An 18,341-nucleotide genomic window follows, 5' to 3' on the forward strand; every position below is an offset into this window, starting at 1 on the left:
GGTCATATGTGATCACTAATCACATATAACTCTTCATCTTCCTGCAGTGAAAGAAATCTGTACAGTATGTCCTATAGTTAGAGATTTGCAACTCAGGGGCAGTATGTTATCTCACCAGTATCTATTTCCCAATAAAATGTCACCTCTCGCCAGAGCTTGTATCTGATACACTGAAGTTCCAAGCCAATAATTTTTTAAGTCCAATGCCAATAAACTTGTGAGTCCAAGACATCTTTCAAGTCCAAGGTTAATAATTTCTGAAGTCTTAGGCAAGTAATGTTTGACATTCTCACTTAAATCAAAGTGAAGAAAATAATGATTCATCATCGTGGCATAAAGAGCCGAGGTCAACAATTATGAGAAATTTTACTACTTGCCCTACAATGATGTGAGGAATTACTTATGTCAATGAAGTCAATATCTAAATTTTAAGGATAAGCTTTTGCATCATTGGCCATTCTCAGTCCAATGCATGTGCAGCCCTGAGTTAAATCTATAAAAATCAAATCATTTGTAAAGACAATAACATACAAAGTATTAAAATCATAATGCCATTTGACTTCTGTTGGTAAGGAATAACAAGGGTCTGTTAGATTGTGTAGTCCTTACAATTCTTTAAATTGTTAAGGTTCTTAATATTGATATTTACCATGTGTCTCATACTAAACAGCAGTGTGACGATGTCATTCTAACAAGTGTCGAAGAACAAGAACTGTTAATTTTCTTTCATGTTGTAGTTTGGTCATAAATCTGCTCCTGTATTCATGTTTCTCCATACTTCACATTCTCACCAGTGGCAACACACTCAAGTACTGCAGTGGTTTCTTGTGTTTTTACCTTATTAATAAATTCTCATTATTATTTTGGTAATGGATTAAGTTAAACTGTTGTGTGCCACTTTCAGCAATCAGATCAACATGACAAAAGGTGATCCTCTCTGTCACTACACAACAATAATCTCTGACATGTTACAGGGAACTATTTATGGCCAACTCACCCTTTCCAATATCTAGGAAGAATACTACATAAACACCCAACTAATAAAAACTTACTAATGTACTAAACAAGATTGGCACACAAATATCTTAAAAGCAAGTTACACTCACATCTTCTAAAGTGTAAAACATCTGATGTGTCCTCTTCTGCTAGCTCCAGGTTTACACTGTTACACTTAAAGTATTAATAAGGTCAAATGATATGGTCATGTGTGCAATGGCTTCTTTTTGTGGTCATACTTTTGATTTGATCATTCCCATGTTAATCATTGTCTTTCGGATGAATGAATTGAAGCTGCTATGACTGATTTTGGTTAACTGTTCTAGATACCAATTGATGTTGAATTAAAGAGAGGTGTTGAAATAATATACTCGGTAAAATTAACCATAAGTATTGATTTATTTTGGTAATAATAACTACTGGATGAATCATGAAAACAATAATCAGTGTTGCACGGACCTCATCGATACCCCAGATCCTGACATAAACGTAGGAAATTCAACATATACTTTAGAAAAATCACAACCCTAATATTTGATGGATGTACCTGAGTGTAGTCATGCCATCACAACTAGTGGTCAGAGCAGTGCTGGGTTACTCAGGATACCATCAACCACCAACTTTATAAAAAGGGGCCGCCCCAACACATCTGTGTCGGTGACGAGATAAATTATTACAACCAGTACAGACAGGAACACTATACATGTTGAAGTACAAGATATACTCTAGTTAAAACACTAAAAACAAGAGAAATAGCATAATATGAGTCGAAAAAATGAGTCAATGTGATCAACCTCCAAGGGGTGAACAGCCAAATCCAAATATGAGTTATTGTACTTCAGTTCTTTTTATCTTCATAAAAATCAAACAACGTGAATTAAAAGACAAGAGAATAAGAACTATTTAATTAAAAGGCTGTTGAAATACTCTGAAAAATCTATCTGAGGAGAAGTCAGTAGAGTGATGATGATATTAACAAGAAGGCAGGTAGGACGGACAGTGGCTAAAATATGGCTACTCTTTTGAGGGCAAACAAGTTTAAGGGATCTTATCAGGTTCAAAATTAGCATGGTACTATTTTATTAGCCTGTGGTTGTTGGCGTGAAAGAAAGACTTTCATAGTGTTTCTATGGGCCTAAAAATCAGTGTACGTACTGTAGTGCCAACTTAAACACTTACAAAATTTTAGGTGTTTTGGAGAAGCAAATTTCCCCTGAGTTACCTGATTTTTTTATCCATGGTACACACTTAAGTTTTTCTTACACATACACACACGAGAGATCCCTAGAACATGACCATGCCAAGTGTGAACCTCTGATATGACCCCTTAATATGAGAATAAATTATCTCTTGTAACTTGGAGTTGACTTCCTCACATTACTAACAACTGGGACTGGTCCTCAACCATCACTCATCCCCTCAACCACAAAACTCATTACTCAGGTCTTACAATTCTCATGTTTATGGAAGGCCACTGATTTTCAGTGTCTATAACAGGTTCTGTCTAAAACCATTGTCAAACCCCTAAACCCCAAATCAAAGTGATTTTTTAATGCAAATAAGATTATAGTCCCAAACAATGTAAATATAGTAAAGTACAATATCAGAAAAAAACCCATTACCTCTCAATATGACATTTAAACATTTCCAAGGGGCATTTGTGGGTCTGGTAGTGATTGTCAAACAATATATGTACCTGTATTCTGAATCCAGAAAGTCATTGGCCTTATGTTTATGCTCATTGCATAGTTAAAATATAGATAAATTATGGAATAAGTATATATACCAAAATATGCTACATTTGATAATGAAGTGTCTTGTCAATAAAGTTCAAAACAATGGAGAAGTATCAATACCTTACCTATATCTCAATTTTCTCCAAGCTCTACTTTTTTCTTTATTCATCTCACAAACCAATTAGTGTATTTACAAAAAAATTAAGAGTTAACATTGTTCCACTGCAAAATTGGAAAGTATCACACTTTTCATAAACTATCCAATGACAAGGCAGCAAAAAGCCTCTTTCCATGTTCTGCTTACACTAAACATAATTTCATATACGAAATCCCTTCACAGAATTTTAATATCAAATTCCTTCACAGCCAAACTTAGGTGTGCAAAAAAATACTAATAAGTAATTTTCATAAATGTAAGCTGACTATTTTAATTTTCTCTACTCTTTTATCATGCAAAGCCTGAAGAATCAAAATAGAAGTGCACACTGGTTTCTTTACCAAACATTACGCTTAAAATATCTACTTTAGGTGAGATTAAACCTGCAAGTTAAGGTGGACACTACAAGCAGTACTCTCTAGCCGGGCTACCTAGTTCATAGTTATGTAACTGGAAAAATTTTATGTTACGTATACTGTATTACGCACAAAGTGAGACACTTTTATGTCACAATAAACTTTGGCCTCAATAAAATATGCAACATACTGTGAATCGACTTTTGCCACTAATGTTAAAGGCCTACCCACATCAACTGTGTATTCTAAACCAAGTATTAAACATTGTTGTCAACGTACGCCAGTGTACACAATGTACCGTGACCGTTAACATACACTATTAAACATAAGGTACAGTGCCTATAACATATCATCATCAAATTTACTACAAAAAACTAAGTGCCTAGTTTGCTATTTTTCCTACTTTGTGAAAGCAGAGTGCCAGGATGGACTTGAGTCAAACTACTTATGCACTGTTACCATATGAACTTTCTAGTATGCAAAAAGCAAGGATCAAATAATTCTCCATCATCACAATTAGGTAACTAACTACAGTACTGTAAGCCCTACACAAGATCATTCTTATTGTATCCATCCACAGGTTACACATAGGAGTGTCACCAGACACACAGCACTAGCATTCACTATCAGCTTCCTCTGTTCAGTGACACAGAAAAAGTTGTGTCAAAAACTTGCCAAATGTTAAACATAACATGCAAGGTCTTTCTCCAGTTGCTGCCAGTAATAATAATAAAAGATAATATGATACAATAGATTATGCAACACATTCTGTAACTAGATAAAGTATACTGTATGTGTACACTAAAGTATATTTGCCATCAAGAGAGTTTACAGGAGAAAATTAGGAGGAATACTCAATTATATCATTAAAATTAAGAGGTCATGAATAGATAATTCATTTGAGAAAGTCTAAATTCACCATGAGATGATGATAATCCACAGGTGATGAGGTGTTCCCAGCCATAAGTGATCACAACTTGGCAGTTCTGACGTAAACAGCTTTTCTGTTTGGCAGTGACAGGAAAGTGTGTGACAATCCACAGAAGTGTCAGTTTTCTCCCTCAGTCCAAGCAGGACTATGTTCATGTTACTACCAAGATAAATCGACTCAGGGGGGACCTTGGATTCCTCGATAACAATTGAAGAAAAGAGTTGAATACATTTTTTTAATCATAAAAAAATTGGCATATGATGCTACAACAATATTATGGGTCATCACCTCAAGGCTCACGTCCAAGCACCATTCTAAATGTGGGTAAACCTTAAATTATCCTAACACCACCAAGTTCCACTCATCTTTATACACAGTTTGGCAAATTTTCCTTGTCTTAATTAATTAGGCTTATGAGGAGGAGAGAGAGAGAAAATGTAAAATATTTTTTTTTTATTACGGGACACAAGTGTTTGCAACAATATTGTCTGAAAATAATACTATAGCAAGAGCCCCTCAAGAGTCGAGACAAACTGGGAGCAGTGTACTACTTTGATCGCTGAGCTCGGTGGTGGTGGTTCTCACCTGTGTGTGTGTGGCTACAACAATGGATGAACCCTCCACTGGCAATGTCATGAGGTCATTCTTCTAGTAATCACACAAGAAGTTACTTTACTTATATAATATAACCTAATCACAGTAAATTACACACCATGCCCCCAAACCCGATAAAGAAAACAATTTGCAAATGGATGATGCCTTCAAATATTCCCATCAATTAAATGTCTATGATGATGTTAGATTAAGGATCAAATTTCCCTTCTTTAATTCCTTAAATAGTGAACTGATAGTCATCCTCTTTCATATACTGTACATTAAGCAATGTAAAAAATATTAAAGTGTGACCCTTAATTATTTTTTTTAAATCCATTATCCTGCTTTCTCATGTGTTCATATTTTTTGAAAGAGTAACCCAAGAACCACAGCAAAGCAATCAAAGTTTCTTTTATAGAAATTCTTTTCATTCATTCCCACACATACAAGCACACACACAAAAACACAGACAGACAGACAGACACAGACACACACACACACACACACACACAAAAACTGCACATACACAAACATGCACACACTCGCACACAAAATGTTCTAAAAATCATCCTAGGGAACTGCAATTCAACACCCTATACAATAAATAAATAATCTTCTTAAATCATAATCACACTACGTATATAACAATGGCACTAAAAATAGTCATCTTCCTAAATATTTATAATGTAAATGAGTGTTATGATATATTTATCTTCACGAGGCTATGTCACTTTTTTTGTCTTTTTCTTTCATCAGGGAACACAGTCAAGTTCATCAGCAAAGAATACAGTACCATAAACAATGGTCAATCTAAAGTCACTCATCATATTTTTCATCTAAGGAGCTATACATTCAAAATGCCATTATGAAGAGCATCTAAAACTAGTCCACTCAACAATCCATCACAGTGCAAGACACCACCTGCAGTAACACCACATGTGCACCTCATACACAACGATACTGAGTACTTTATCCTTCACTCTGTACCCTTAAGTAACTTGCACTTTAAATGCTCAACCATGTGCCCACAATACCACAGAAAAGTTTCTTAACCAACTATGGCTTTCCTCTAAACTTTCTATCCTCCTCACAATTCTACAACAAAATTCTTTTCCAACACATTCATCTTACTTTTCCATAAAAAAATTTCAGTCTGCTGGATAAAACATCACAGTATTGTAAATTAACATGCCCCAACTTGCTGCCATTCAGTGCCTGTCCATGCAATACCGGAGCAAACTGGCATTCCTAATCCAATAGCAGACGTGCTTGCTGGTGTAACCCATCTTATACAAAGTAAATGCTGCACTGTTTCAACTCCAGCCCACACAAGTCTGCATCACTCCTAGGCCTGTCAAAACAAAATATTGAATTCCGTTACAATGACACCAAAGGACAGAGAGTTTTACTGATGACATTTCACACCTGTTCATCTGAATTTCCAAGACCTTGCTGTCCTATTCTTGTGTGAAAGACTTGACACAAAGGAAGTCCAGTTCTGAGTAGTAAAAAATTATATTATTACTAAATATATGTCAGAAGTAGATCATTAATAAAGATTACTGAACATTTATACTTCTCCTCTTGCAACACTAAATGCTTCCTTGTGAAAGTATGATGAGCTTTAACCACAAGACCTGAGAGGAGGCACCACAGCTGGAACTTACACATTTATATAAAAAGATAACAATGAATCAGTTTCCTCTACAGTAGTTTCTGCAAGGTGTTAACTCCCTGGTGAGAGAGGAGAGCTTAGTCCAAAGGCTTGACATAATATAAAATAAGGGATTACAAATACTACAGACAGTAAAAACCCATACCAGCCCTGCTTGGTCATCATACTGAAGTTGAGTCTTGTAAGATCAAGAGGTCCCAAATTATCAACAAAGCCACTGTGCTCATTTCAATATCTTCTCATCTTAAACTTCCATTTCATCATCAATCTTTGACACTTACAGGGTAATACCTAAAATATTGACCCCTGCACCCCTCCCTCCACAAATGAGTACTTGAGATTCCCCAAAAACTCTATGATGATTTTTGCTACTCAGGGGTGCAGCAGTCAAGTGAATAGATTACTTGCCTCCTGCAATATGGTTCACACCTTGGGCATCCCCAGTTCACACAGTTGTAAATGGATACTTGACTTTACAGTCGGGAAAGTGAAGATGGCCTAATGCAATGCTGGCCGTGCTGCCTCCTTATGTACAAAAAGTTTAATATTCGGTGTGCTGTATCTGCACTGCCCTAATGGGCTATCATACCTATGGAACTAACTCTCACTCTTTCTGAGCTACGAATAACAAATTACCAAATTGACTAAAAATTCATTCAATTGCACAGGACAAAACAATTCTTTTGATAAACTATTTCATCAATTGTACACTCAGCACCTCATATTATCTGAATTCCTTATTTACCTCCAAGATTACATTCCTGCCCCTTGATGATACTTCCCAGCTCTCTACTCACTCTTCTCCCAAATATTGTTCTCTCCCTAATCTTTTTTGGTACTGTACTATTCTTTCCTAAAATTATTCTCAAATACTTTAATTTTTTTCACTTGCTCCAGTATTTAATTCTTATCATTTAAAATTTCCATGAGCCCAATTTCCACTAAATAAAACACCCTCTCGAAAACCTTTGCCTTACTCTTCCTAGCATTTACTTTTCCATTCCCTTCTACCATACATCTTGTCAAAAGTTACTCACCACCCTTTTCAGCTCCTTTTCACTCTTCAAAAAAGTATTACAAGAGAAAACTTGTTACAAGCAATCATATTTCTTGGATGTAGATATTAATAAGCAAGAAGAATATAAGGCGTGTCATATTTTTTACTACAATTCAAAATAGGCCATAACTCTCGCAAAAATGGGGGGCACAAAATGCTCCATTATATTATGTGCCCTTCATTTACAGGTGGTCATTCCTATCAGGATTGGTGCTCATAAGTAAATCTGATGGATGTCCTCCAATCAGATAAATTTTCCAGTGGGGTTATTGTAAGAACCCATGAGTTAATTAGAATCCTTTTGAACACCTGTGAGTCATTAGCATCATCATCAACACCTGTGAATTAACTGACATTATTATGAGCACCTGTGAGATACATGATACCATTATAATCGCCTGTGAGATACCTGAAGACATTATGAATAACTTTGAATTATTTTATGTTCTTATAAGCAGATTTAACACACAATACAGCGTGACCAACACTTTGAGACATACAGGGTCACTATGAATGCTTTTGAAGCACTTGGTATCATTCTGAGCACCTGTGAGTCATCTGGGGTCATTATGAGTACCTGTGTGTCATCTGAGGTCATCATGAGTACCTGTGAGTCATCTGACATCATTATGAGCATGTGCCTGTCATTTGCATCATTATTAGCCATTGTAAAATACTCAACATCATTACAATGACATCTAGTGTTATAATAACTTAGCTGTGGGGTGCTTCAGGTCATTATGAGTGCTTATGAGATATTTGGCATCATTAGGAGCCCTTGAGAGGCATTAGCTGTTTATCATAATATTTTTCTGGCATCTGGTGTCCTTATGAAGACCATAAGGGCAGTGATAATACAGCTGGACTCACCAAGAACAGTATGATAAGCTCAAATCATTATTGTCAGTTGTGATGGTGTATGAAACGTGTCACCAAAGGACCTGTGATGACATCAAGTGTAAGCATAAGTTACCACCATGAGAGATTGTATTATTAGCAGCAGTTATGAAACACCTTGTACTGTACAGTATCAGTATTAAGAGCACACATAGGATTATGTGAAAGAATGAGAGAATTCCTGATGCCTTGATATTTGTAAAATTATTCTGTAAGGAGCAATGTCTATTGTAAAAATAACCAAAGTGAAATTCCTTGACCATATGCACGCCTCTACTTGCTAGTAGATATGTCTGCTAAGTCTGGTGGGGATAAGCTTTGTAGCTTTTGGTGAGTTGAAGACAAGAAAAGTATATTGAATAAGTGAAAAACATTATCACGTAATACACCCTGTAAGACACACGCACATAAAAAACAGGATACTCTAGAGGGGCAAAAAAACAGTTCAAACAAAATTAAAAAGATTATCTGATAAGCAAAGATAAATGAATTGCAAACAATGCTAAGCAAATATACATTTGCTGAGCATTCAAGTAGTCTTGATTCAAATGTGATACATTACTGGTTATTTTGCTCCGTCTTTCCCTGACAAGTAACGCTTTACAACAATCCTACATAAACAGAAAAACACACAATTCATATCTAAGAGTATTAATACTGTATACAGTATAGGATTTTTACTCTTAACTTCAACTGAGTCATCCATTTAGCTCATCAAATGTGACTTACCAATAGTTAAAATTGCTGAGCCAAGTGCTATCCCAAGAGCTTCATCAGCAGTTGTAGGAGTCGTATGTGTACATGACTCGTCCATTATTGGCCATCCTGTCCAGTATGCCACATACAAACTCTGCTACATCCATCGGGTCATCTTTGGAGCGTATAACAAACTCGTGCTCGAGAAGTTGCTTGTACTTGGGGCGAGAACTTTCGTCCTTGATGAGGCTGGTGAACAAAGGGGAGAGTATAAGGATATAATCATCTTACTGGAACAAGAATTGGATAGATTGAGGGGGTAATTGTGTGGGAGACTCTTCTTGAAGGGACACTGTCAACATCTGCATATCACTTAACTAATAGTCTATCAAGATGACTAGATAAAACACTCTGAAATAAGGCTTAAGCAGATGTAACATGGATGTATCTTAATCAGACCAGCTGTAAAGAGTAAAACAAATATTTATAAATAAACAATTATTCAATAAATAAAAATAAGGAGGGGGCCCTCTGCCAACTCACCACGTGTTAACAAAAGACACAAATTCCTCCGAAAAGGTGTTTCCATTTTCATTTGGTGAGAGACGAGGTGGTTCTCCCTGCACCACTTGTGTCAGCTGCTCAAATACGGAGTTCCACTTGGGGTATGGGAAGCTTCCTGTGGCTAGTTCCATGAGAGTGATGCCCAGTGACCATACGTCAGAACGCACATCATAACCGCGAGCTCTGGCAGGATCTATGCGCTCTGGCTGTAGAGGAGCAACACTAAGAAAATGAGTTTCTCCTCTATAACACAATGCATTTGTATTCATAAATACTATTACACTTCTCCAACTCTGTATTCAAAATAGCTTTGCCTATATACTATAGTTCATACAGAGAATTTCCCGATTCTCTTCCATATCCTTCAGCTTCAGAATACATGTCACCATATACTGTATAATCTCCCTTTTTTTTATCACAGAATGGACAGACACCAAAAGTCTGGCTATGTTGGAAGAAAAAGAAAGATCAGCCTACACTTCCTACAGTCAGATCCAATGTGACAGGGTAAAAGTTGGGTCCAATGATGTAACCAGACAAAGAGAAAATGGATGTGATTATGTATGTAATGAGCCTGAGGCCAACACATGCATGTTTAATGAATGTAAGAAGGAAGAGTTGATGCAAGAGTAACCTGAAGCAAGTGTGGACACAGCAAAGAACTACACAAGTGAGTTCAATAAGAGCCTGACACTGGCACCACTATATTAAAATGTATACGCTCACATGGTAATATTTCAGCAGCTAAGAAGGGACATCTTCACTTCAAATTCAATGCCCCTATTCCAGGAGCCATTTCCCTGGCCTAAACACAGATAGATAAAATATAAATCTCTACTATCAAAAAGCCAACTATGAAGACATCTAGAATTAAAAAAAGGAATGTCACCAAATATAGTATATGTTACTTTACATAAAATATGTCAGGCAATGCTGCTTACATCAAAGCAGAGGCCTCTACTCAAGAATAAGGGAGACCTTCTTCATAATACCACATTGGAATCACAGTACATCTACTTAATATCTAAATCTGCACTACTTATATTTATGTGCAGTTTATGTGATTGAATCAACTGATGCTCAGGAACAAAGAACCAATGAAAATAATTTTTTAAAGAGTGTATACTGACCGCCATGTATGGTCTGCATCCAGCGTCCCTTGTCTTAGCAATGGAGTCAACAAGTTGACCTGAGATGCCAAAATCACAAAGTTTTAGGTTGCCACGTTTATCCAGTAATATATTTGAAGGCTTTACATCTCGATGGATAATTTTTAACTTCTCCTTCAAGTAGTTCAGGGCTGTCAGAGTCTGAAAGGTAAAAATGTCAAGTGTTTATATATATATATATATATATATATATATATATATATATATATATATATATATATATATATATATATATATATATATATATATATATATATATATATATATATATATATATATATATAGTATATATATATATATATATATGGGTGGGATCACAATTATTTTGTACATACCTGAACCTCTAACTCCATACTTACCATAGTACTGAACTGTATGTTAGCATTGCCAAAATGCATTTCTCTCTTTTATGGCCCTACTTCACACCAAGCCACAAAACTTTGCATGACACCACTGTACAGTAATGTACAATGGAAATGGGCAAGTCATTAAAGTTTACTCAAGGTCAATAAATATTGTAATACATTCTGATATCCCTTCTCTCAGTTTCTAAACACCAAACACTACAGACTTACCGCAACAGTAATCTTTCCCAGCATGTTTTCAGGTAGTCTTTCATGCATTCGTTCATAAATAAATTTGTAAAATTTATCCAGAGATGTGTCCATCAGTTCCATGCATATCCAGCAGTCCCCCTGGAAAAAGAATTAAATCATTTCAGATTATTCAAAAGAAACACAAATAAAGCTAATATATAAATTAAACAGTAGTATTTTACCCCAAATATCACACAGTTAAGTTTAAAAATTCATATCACATAAATGTGTCAATAAAAAGAATTCAAAGTACAAGTTGACACTTAACTCGACAACTCAATTGCCGACATGGAACAGGTAGCATTAACCAGACCCAATATATAACTGTACCTAAAACATATCTAAGTTGTGTAAAAGGCATCTTGTGTGGTACTGTACTGTTAGAGAACATTTTATAAATAAGTCCAAATTTCAAGCTGCCTTCCCTCAGTCATACAGAAGGTCAAGTTCTTGAAATATACACTGTGGACATCAGACTATGTGCATGGCATAATATATTATTCCACAGTTAAGTTATATGTTCAAACAAGCTTAGAAGCATTCCACATCATATTTTTCATGTAAAAACATAACTCCAATTAACAATAATACAATACAAGATTAACTATTCAATACTCATAATGCCATGTCTACCCCAGACTGGAAAAAGGTAGCCATATGTAAACTCATTCCAATACATTCCTGTAGGTGAATCCTCTTAATTTATCAACATAACACTGGAGCAGAACATAGCTCTAACACCAACTGGAAAGCATTTCTATCGTTTCAAAGAAATTATTTTAATCACAAAGCTGTAAAATATTTACACCAAAGACGACAACACTGTAGTGTATTTATCAGGTTTATTTATTGGGGACAGGGTACAGCAGGTTGAGTACCTGGCAACTTCCTACAAGTTTGTTTAAACTTTGTTATTGTATCAGCTTTACAACAGCTGACTGAGCCATGTAACAGGTGATTTTCTATAAATTAATAAAGATACATGAACTATAGTCTGTTCACTTGAAGTTTATAACTGAGGCATAGGGTTAGATTGTTACAAGGCAGCTCATTAGCAGAAATTATCAGAGCTCAACATAAAATGGTTATTATCCTAGGCCTCAGTTGCAAGCTTCACGTGAACAGATTATACAGTACGTAGTTCATGCCCAAGGCACACCTAGCCCACCCAGCTGTAAATGGGTACCAAGTTTTATAACTGGGGAAGTAATGGAAGTTGATTACAGTACTGGCCACACTGCCTCCTTGTGTACCAAGTGAAGACGTAGTCAGTGTGATTTATCTGCACTGCCCAAAATAAGGACTCAAGCCCACAGAACCTAATTCACTGTCATATTTGAATCATGTCAGTTATAGTTGTCCAGTTTGTATTATTTTTATTTGTTACTTTACAGGTGTCTCAAAAGTGTTTGTCAAGATCCTCTGTTCTACAAGTGCTCATAATAATATCAGATGTGCTCATAGTATGCCAAGTGTCTCACAGGTGTTGAAAATTATTCCAGAAATCTTAAAAGTGATTATAACGAAGCCAGGCATCCTGCAGGTGCTCATAATGGCCCCATGTAACTCACAGGTAATCAATATGATGCCAAGTGACTAATAAGTAATTATCATGGTCAAATGACTCACAAATATTCATAATAATGCCAAATGACTCGGTGCTCATAATGATGCCAAAAGTGAATCACAGGTGCTCATAATGAAACCAACTGACTTACATGTGTCTCATAATGAGGTCAAGTGACTCACAGGTGCCATAATGACACCAAGTGGCTCCAAGGTGCTCATAATGATGCCAAGTGACTCACTTTACAGATGAGCACATGTTGTCTAACATGGCAGAACTTGTGTTATCTTTCATAGGTAGTGTATCCTTGATCAAGTTGAACTACTGGTACAGTGCTGTACTCCAAAACCTTTCAGATGGAACTGATGACCCTGTAATGGTAAACCTGCAGCTCCATCATTTAAGGAGAGCTCCAGGTCCAGTGTGGACACTACTGTACTCTAGTGAAGGTTCCAAGATGTTGATGTAAAGGAATATACAGTACTGTAGTCTTGTTAACTTAGATGAAAAATGGTACTACAGGTTGTACCTCTCTAGTCCGGCATTCTGTGGTCCGGAAACTCCCGTGGTCCGGAACGATTTTAGTTTGTCCAATAGGTTGATAGGCAGCTTTTTTTTTTTTTTTTTACTTATCTGAATTATTATTATTATTACAGGAGTATTAAATTTTTGCCCCTCAGGCCCCAATGTGGGTCAGTGACCTATGCCCGGGTGGGCTAATCCCCTTAAACAGCCGCGGGAAATTAAGGTTTGTTTACATCCGGCAGTTCGGCTGCTCTCTCTCTCTCTCTGCTTGTCTATACAGAGTACAACATTTAACCCTTCAATATATATGAGCAGTAAATAAGTGTTGCTTTCATATTCTTATGTAGAGTAATGACGATATGTTTTCACATGTGCTCACTTACATACGCGCAGTCTCACTTTTTTTTTACCATTAATGGTTAGCTACTTACAGTATATTGTTACATTTATTAACATTAAATAACATTACAGGTACTTCAAACAACCATATTATTTTTTTACATGAATTTTACTACAGCTAAAATCAGGGTCTTATTTTCTTCAGTTTTATATGTCGAACCAATCAGTCACTGGTTTCGTAAGCTTTAACATAAACAATGCCGGCAGCCGTCTCGTCTCCTCTAATATTCCACGTATTATTAATAAATTGTATTGTTAATTTTGCACACACATACATTAATTCAATAAAAACAAAATCAGAAACATTAATTAAAATATATATGAACAGTAAATAAGTGTTGCTTTCATATTCTTATGTAAAGTAATGACAATATGTTTTCACGTGTGCGCATGCGCACTTACATATGCGATATCTCTTTTTTCTTTACCATTATCGTTAGCTACTTCTATTGTTCCATTTATTAACATTAAATAACATTACTTAAAACAACCATATTAATTTTACTACAGCTACAATCAAGGTCTTATTTTCTTCAGTTTTATATGTAGAACCAGTCAGTCACTGGCTTTGTAATCAATGAAAACAATGCTGTGTCATTTCCTCGTGTTTTAATATTCTACGTATTATTAATGAATTGTATTGCTCATTTTGCACACAAACATTAATTCAATAAAAAAGACATTCAGTAATAAACAATAATGAATCTTTTGTACAGAAGAGAAATGACGCTGTTTACACGATTATGCACGTCTTCTGCACGTTGGCGGGCCGTCAAACCCGCCGAAATTCAAGTTTCCGCCGTCAAAATTTTTATTTATTTTTTTGTGTTCCAATAAAATACGTTAAGAATTAAAAACTCGCGAATTTTGAGAAGCTTCTATACGACATTTAACCCTTCAATATGTCTTCAAAGAGACCATGATGCAGAGAAAGTGGTGCTAGTGCTTCCAAGCATAAGCACAAGTCACTATCTATCCAGGAAAAGGGTGAATTTCCATGGTCCGGCACCGGTCAGGTCCCGAGGTTGCCGGACTAGAGAGGTACAACCTGTACAACAGTACTGCCAACAATATAAGAGTAAGGATGACTGTTGACGTTCTCATGTGTTTTATATTTTATGCTAAGTGATGACCATGACTTTTTGGTGATATTTCATCTAAAACTTGCTACAGTAACATAATTTTGGGAGAAAAAATTTCTTTATCATGCACAAATATACAAACATAAGTGCTTATGATTTACTCATAATTCAGGTGTTGGAAGAGTTAAATGAATCATTGAATATTGGGACGAAACACCATCCAATTTACACTCTGCAAACAAAGTGAAAAGGATCAAACGCATCCAGACTTTTATTATTAATAGCTTATTCAACAATATTACATCCACATTTCCCAGTCCACCCATGACTGATCATCTCAAATTAACCTAAACTGCATACCATTTATATCATGGCATAAACCTAAACTGATGTATAGTAACATAACCTAACTTAACCTAACCTCACCTCTTTGAATATGGCACCATAAAATTGTACAATACACGGACAGTCATTGCTCCTCATGACCACTTCAAGATCCATCAACAGTTGTTTCTGTTCCCTCTCATCCACGGTGGAACGAATACGCTGTGGGAACAACTTGTTATTATCTAAAGCACTTTAAAATAATAATAAAATAGAAAATCAACCTATAAGTGTAACTCAGAATAAAATTTGTTTCACAGCTCAAGCAACTTCTCTTGTGCATCAAACAGAAAACATAATATTACAAAAATGTAAAACTGGGTCAGCTTAAAAAAAAAAAAAAATGCTGAATTAATTTACTCTATCCACTATGATGGTAGTTATAGTAATGTAGTACAAATACCAACACAAAACAGTTCATTTCTATCTTTAAGCTATTGTAGCAACATTCACATCCTCAGCCCTATACCCATGTTAAGTTTCTATCATCTTTAATATGGTACATCTGGTCAAAAACTAACTATGACTCACAACCTATCTCTTCTTTATCCTCAGAATCATGTATTTGGTATTGTTTATTTTTCACAACTGCTTATACAATCAATTATAAAAAGCACTAATATCTTATCACTATACTTGTACACAAACAATAATGAAAACACCCCATGTTGTACTTTACATAATGTACCGCCCCAACCCCAGTATACCACTTGAGGTTCACCTTGACAGCCATGATGGTATTACTCTTGCGATGGACCATCTTGTTTACTGTTCCAAATCCTCCTCGGCCAATCTCCCCCAAGTCTCGAAGATCATCAGCAGTGAATTCAACTTGCTGTTGGTGGCAGTTTAAACCTTTATTTCAATAATATTTGGTTAAAATAAATGAACGTACAATACACGTATATGTGATATTAGTATTACCGTATATACCCTAACTTAATATTAAATAAATGAAGAAAAAATGCATTATTGGCTCCTATGAACTTCACCTGAATTTCATTATTCACAAAATTGTCAGAAACAGCAGCACAAGTCTTCTTTAAGATAATTGTAGAACAGAACCTGATATTTTTTCTACTGTTTTGCACACAATAAAGAGTGGAAAAAAATGCTGAAGTATGCCTCAAAATTTAAAACAAGTACAGTACTGCTACAAGACAACACAGACTTACCAATTCAGGAGAGATCTTGAGTTTGCCAGATGACTGGATACTTTGGTAAATTCCCCGAGTTATCCTGTCCCTGAAATTTAGGTTAATTCAGAACTAAATCAGCTTCTACAGGACAATACTCAGATATTTCTGTTCCTTAGTATAATAAACAACTCTTTCCAATTAGTGTTAATATTACCCCATGCAATTTGAATCATACAAACCAGTACACAGTTTTGTACGTATCTGGACACAAACGTTATACCCTACCTATGCAATATCTTTACCATGGCATCAGTTATTCGTTTCCACTCCAAATCATTTTTCCTCAGCTACATCTTGGAAGATACAAAATTTTGTAACCATGCAGCAGATTGGAAGAGATATTCCAGCTTGACTTACTGCACATATTGTAAATTCAATATCTTTCCATCCACACCAGGTTACAGAGCATCTTTAACTCTTCTCCCCAGCATTTTTCTTATCTACCTTTCCGGAGTTATAACAATAAAAATAATGTAATCCAACCTACAGTAACCTAACAAACTAAATCCAATCTATTTCACCAAAAAAAGCCTAATCTAGCCTAAACTAGTTCAACTAAGTAAACCTAGCCGTACACATTAATTATCAAATTTAATCTAATCTAGTTCAACTTAACCTGACATAGGTCAACCTTAACCTAACACATTCAAAGTTAACTCGACCAAACCTAATTAAATATGACCTGTACTGATAATAAATAAACTCTAAAATAACGTCATACCAGAACCTTATCACACGCACTCATACATTAATATTCAACATGTTATTTTCACCTTCCATATCAATATTCATTTCTTAGCCACATTGAGTCACACTAGCAGCATCTTCATGCACCACCATGTCTTAACAATATAATCCCAAGAAATATTTTCATAAATTGAGTTGCTTACTGCTGGATAGATCCAAACAAAACCAACTTTTATTTTTCACTTAAATTGCCAAAATTAGGGTAGGTATGTTGCCCAGAATTTTTCCTCTTATTCAAATTCTTCACATAAATTTATTGAACACAATCTGGTGTAACTCTTGAGAAGTTGTGTCTTTATACTGTGTATGATCTTACATAGGAAGTTTCCAATATTTATACCAAATGTGTTTAACTTCAATGTTTTAAAACAAGTTATGAGATTTTGGATTAATGTAGTTTCATTTTTACCGGAAAACCTTTTAGGGGTCAGCAAGGAAAAATAAGGATCACTCAGGTAATCATCATCATCAATGATTTATGAGCATATTCCACACTTGCGTGGGTTAACCACGACTACCTGATACCAGCAGACAGGTAAAACCAGTACATGATGTCCCCCCTCCCACTTACCACCACAAATCCAGAGCACCAGCCCAGAAACTGTAGCAGAGACCAAGGGATGGACACAGCTCTGGCAACCCAGTTGTCATCAGGCACGTTGAAGCAAAATTTTACAGCTGGATACCTTTCCTAACGCCAACCCATGTGGTTGGAACTGCTGGCAAGGCAGGGTCGCAACTCCCTGAGGTAATCTAAGACTACCCACCTAATAATATAACACTTTGCTGCCCTTTAAACATCGCTGGGGAGGAATGTTAGATTTTCTTAGTAAAGAAACCAACAATAACACCCCCTACTTTATGTCTACATTGTAAATTATGTTTAGTCAGGCTGGAAGTTATCAGAAATCAAGTCATCATCTGAATTTCTTGGCCAATGTCATTTTATCCACAGGTAGTTTTTCACACCTTGTCAATCTCACAAACAAACTACCGTAGACAGAAAAACTGCTT

The 18,341-nt window shown here is 35.7% G+C and overlaps 1 protein-coding gene across 5 annotated transcripts in view; it reads right to left on the reverse strand.

The window, feature by feature from the left end:
- Positions 1–1,371: 1,371 nt before the first annotated feature.
- LOC121855478 (dual specificity mitogen-activated protein kinase kinase 4-like) overlaps positions 1,372–18,341 on the reverse strand; it is a 32,685-nt gene continuing 15,715 nt past the window's right edge. For 4 of the 5 annotated variants that reach the window (XM_042350452.1, XM_042350451.1, XM_042350450.1 and 1 more), the window contains 8 exons: positions 16,557–16,626; positions 16,103–16,216; positions 15,424–15,543; positions 11,404–11,523; positions 10,790–10,969; positions 9,639–9,865; positions 9,129–9,344; positions 1,372–6,121 (listed from right to left, as the gene is read on the reverse strand). In XM_042350452.1, coding sequence (XP_042206386.1) covers positions 9,173–9,344; positions 9,639–9,865; positions 10,790–10,969; positions 11,404–11,523; positions 15,424–15,543; positions 16,103–16,216; positions 16,557–16,626 — 1,003 coding nt within the window. In that variant the 3' untranslated portion in view covers positions 1,372–6,121; positions 9,129–9,172. The other variant, XM_042350449.1, reaches the window with a different exon arrangement.

Source organism: Homarus americanus, unplaced genomic scaffold (genome assembly GCF_018991925.1).
Source record: "Homarus americanus isolate GMGI-L3 unplaced genomic scaffold, GMGI_Hamer_2.0 scaffold48406, whole genome shotgun sequence".
Lineage (NCBI taxonomy): Eukaryota > Metazoa > Arthropoda > Malacostraca > Decapoda > Nephropidae > Homarus > Homarus americanus.